General features: G+C 35.6%; 1 protein-coding gene across 1 annotated transcript; it reads left to right on the top strand.

The window, feature by feature from the left end:
• The first annotated feature begins 536 nt into the window (after nucleotides 1-536).
• On the top strand, nucleotides 537-3,054 carry LOC137828990 (ATP-dependent RNA helicase). Its single transcript, XM_068635790.2, has 2 exons — nucleotides 537-884; nucleotides 2,852-3,054. Exon 1 carries the CDS (start codon nucleotides 602-604, stop codon nucleotides 866-868), a length of 267 nt encoding a protein of 88 aa, XP_068491891.1. The 5' UTR covers nucleotides 537-601; the 3' UTR covers nucleotides 869-884; nucleotides 2,852-3,054.
• The last annotated feature ends 297 nt before the right edge of the window (nucleotides 3,055-3,351 follow it).

Raw genomic sequence — 3,351 nt, 5'->3', positions numbered from 1 at the left:
TAGGCTAACTTTTGTTTACTCTATATGTCGATGTGCGATATACCACAAGGTTTTTACCGGTACATGTTTTAAACCTATCAATGTAACATTACTCATTGACATAATTTATTTTCTAAATTAGTAAGTTTTCTTTTCATATTATTCTTAAAAATAAAACGAAATAATTTATTTAATGAAATGGTAATATGGTTTGGAAAGCAAGATTCACTTTTGGATTGATGAATCCGTAGCACACTCCCAGATTCCAATTTCAAAATAAAAGGTAGAGGTCAGCTTTGGGGTGCCGGAAGAAAAAATGTAGAGGTGTAGGAAGAAAAATGTAGCGGGTGTAGGAAAAAACTGTCTTGACTATATTAATGTAACAGTATTGGGTTAGAAAATAATAGCATGGTCTTGTTCGAATATTGAGCCAGGAACATGCGAATAACATGGCTTACATTATAGCATCAGGCCCATATTGAACGGGCCGGGCCGGGGGTCACGTGCAACACGGGGCCACGTTGTCTCATTCATCTACGCACATAACTATCCCAATTTTGCAATTGAATTAGGCAGAGTTGCAATCGGAAAATTTGCTTAGGGTTTGTTGCAGAGGGAAGCAATGGCGTTGAGAAGATTCTTCAATGAGATAAGGGGGAAGAAGTTGAACGAGGTTCCAGAGCACGTGAAACCTATGCTGTCGTTGGGTTACATAAAGAGAGCGATTCAGCGTGGCATGGACAACTACCACGCCAAGTACATCGAAACCAGTTCCCCCGATCCCATCTTCCATGTCTGTTACGGCGGCATGATCTTATCCTACCTCGTCGCTCTCCCTCACGAGCGCCGCCACCTTGAGCACCGCCTGCACGCTCAGCAGCACCACTGATTCATCATTCCTTCTGGTACCTTTCTCATGCCACGCCCTTTATTCTACTTTTGAGCAGTTAGATAGATCCTGTGTTTCGGTCATTTGTGTTTGTTGATTTTAAACGTTTACGCTGTTTTCATTTGTAATTGTGAATTTCATATACATGTGGGATCTAGGGTTGTCGAACGGGGTATTTTGGGAGATAAGCTCGAACATGATTGTCTTCTTTACCTGTGGGGAATCGAGAGAAAAATGTCACTTTTTTTATTTTATTTCGAAGTTTTGTGATGGAATAGGGAACTTGACGGCTAATGACATTGAAAATGTTAAAAAAAACAAGCCAAACACACGCCAGAAGTTTCGGGGTGATTTTGTTGAGGGTAATTACAGAATTCTGTTTTCCTTAAGATCTGAAACTTTTTTAGCGTAATTTTCCAGAATGCATTCTCCTTTGGAAATTTATTGGTTGGTGATGACCTTTGATTAGTGCGGCTATTTTTTTATAGGAAATATAGTTCAGAATTTATATTGCTATTAATGAACATTACTTTTACTTGTTGTTGACTATGTGCGCGTGCTGTTTTGTTTTTATATTTGGTGGTTGATGCCGGAGTAATTTTTTCTTGTTGTATTGGGGATGGTTGGCTTGCTTGATCTTTTTGTTTTAAAAGAATCTGCAAAGTAAGGGCTGTAAGTTACCTCTGCTTTGATGTATTTAATTGGTCAGATTAGATGATAGTTAGTTCTCTTTGATACGATCATGAATTTTCTTGCACTTGATGATAATTTTGTGGGTGAAAGATAATGTAATTTTTAGTTGTTGCAGTGCTTTTGGCCTGTTGATGAATAATTATCTCTTTTAAAGGCCTCCTAAAACTTATGTTTTTTTATTGCTATTTGCATTTTAATTTTGTACATCATTTGAACTGTTCATGTTCATGGTAAATGAAGTTGTTTGTAGGCTTGCAGAACCCAAAATATGTGAATTTTAGTTTTTCCAGACACATAATCATCTATGCCACTTATGAGGTTCTAAACTTTTAGTAATCTTGCAGAAGAAAAATGTTAAAGGTTTTGCTACAAAAAAGATGTTTGGAAAAGTTCTTTTCACAAATTTTGTTTGGCATCTTCTCTTCTCCTAAATTGTTTCACATATCTGCATTCTCAAATGTGGGAAGAGGATGTTGGGACATAATTAACATTATTAGGAAACCCTATGTGGTCAAGGGGTGTGTGTTGTGTGTAATAATAGATGATCGCATTTATTTGTAGGATCTCTTTCAGTATCTGTTAACAGTGTGTTAGTTAGGATTCTTGAACTGAAGTTGTTAGGATGGGGCGGGAGGAAGTAGTAGGTAGTAAAAAGGGGTGAACTAAGGGAAGGAGTTCATTGGAAACTGACGGGAAGAGGAGCAGGATTCTCAGCTTCCTGCAGTTGAGAGGAGACAGGTTTTATTCTATAATTCTTGTAAGTTCCCATATCTATGATCTGCAATCTTCTTGATTCAGACTAGGAAATAGGGGACTCACTCTACAAAGTCTCAAATTTCTTTTTTGCACTTCTAATCCACATTCTAAGGGTATAGTTCATTTTCAGTTAATGTGTTTCCATTTACAATAAAATGCTATCTTGTTTTATTTTTTATTCTTATTTTCTAAATTTTGAAGGAGATGAAAACAAAGAAATGTTCATCGTCGTCACCTTTTCCTTTACTAAACTTGAAAACAAGAAGATAATGAAAACAAGCTGACATGTTTGCACTCATTACTGGAATTTGTAATGAAAATCGTAAAACAAACCAAACACCCCCAAAACTTCCAAAGTAATTTTAGATATACTTAATGCAAATTCTAAGTCAGTGATGTACAGAATACAAAAAAGTTATAAGTCGGTGAGTACCACTATTCTATTGTTTAAATGCAATTACGTGTTAACTCACTGTAAGTACCTATTTCTTTTGTGTTTGTGGCTAATATATTTAATTATTTTGTTTTCTTTAGGAGGAGCCTGGTTATTGAATTGGAGGTGGTTGGCTTGCTTGATCTTTTGTTTTAAACTTTTAAAATTACGGCTGAAAGAGTTACCGTCAGCATCGATGTGTTTCATCGTTTGGATGATAAAATAAGTTGTATTTGATACATTTCTCATTTTTTCCTGCACTTTAATGTTAATTGAATGGGTGAAAAGGAAACATACTTTTTTATCTTTGGTTGTCTCTTAGCCCTATTGTGGAATCAATTTCACATCTCAAAAACAGTGTGCCAAAGTTGAGTTTCCATAAGGCAAAACTGAATAATGGGTTTCCTTTATATGCATCTGAATATTCTGCATCATTATTTGTATACGTTTACAATAAATCGCTCGTCTTAGAAAATGTATAAAATTTTGTTTTATACAAAAGCTTCTTGATCTGTATTCGGGTTTCAGTGATCCTATTAGAAGGCTCTTCAGCTTTTGAAAGCTCTTTTTAATTATGAGGAAGAATGAAGTTTTTACTTAG

This window comes from Phaseolus vulgaris, chromosome 7, assembly GCF_051622355.1.
Source record: "Phaseolus vulgaris cultivar YP4 chromosome 7, ASM5162235v1, whole genome shotgun sequence".
In the NCBI taxonomy this organism is placed as follows: Eukaryota; Viridiplantae; Streptophyta; class Magnoliopsida; order Fabales; family Fabaceae; genus Phaseolus; species Phaseolus vulgaris.
Note: the sequence above shows the minus strand (reverse complement) of the source record. Positions and strands in the feature narration are given on the sequence as shown.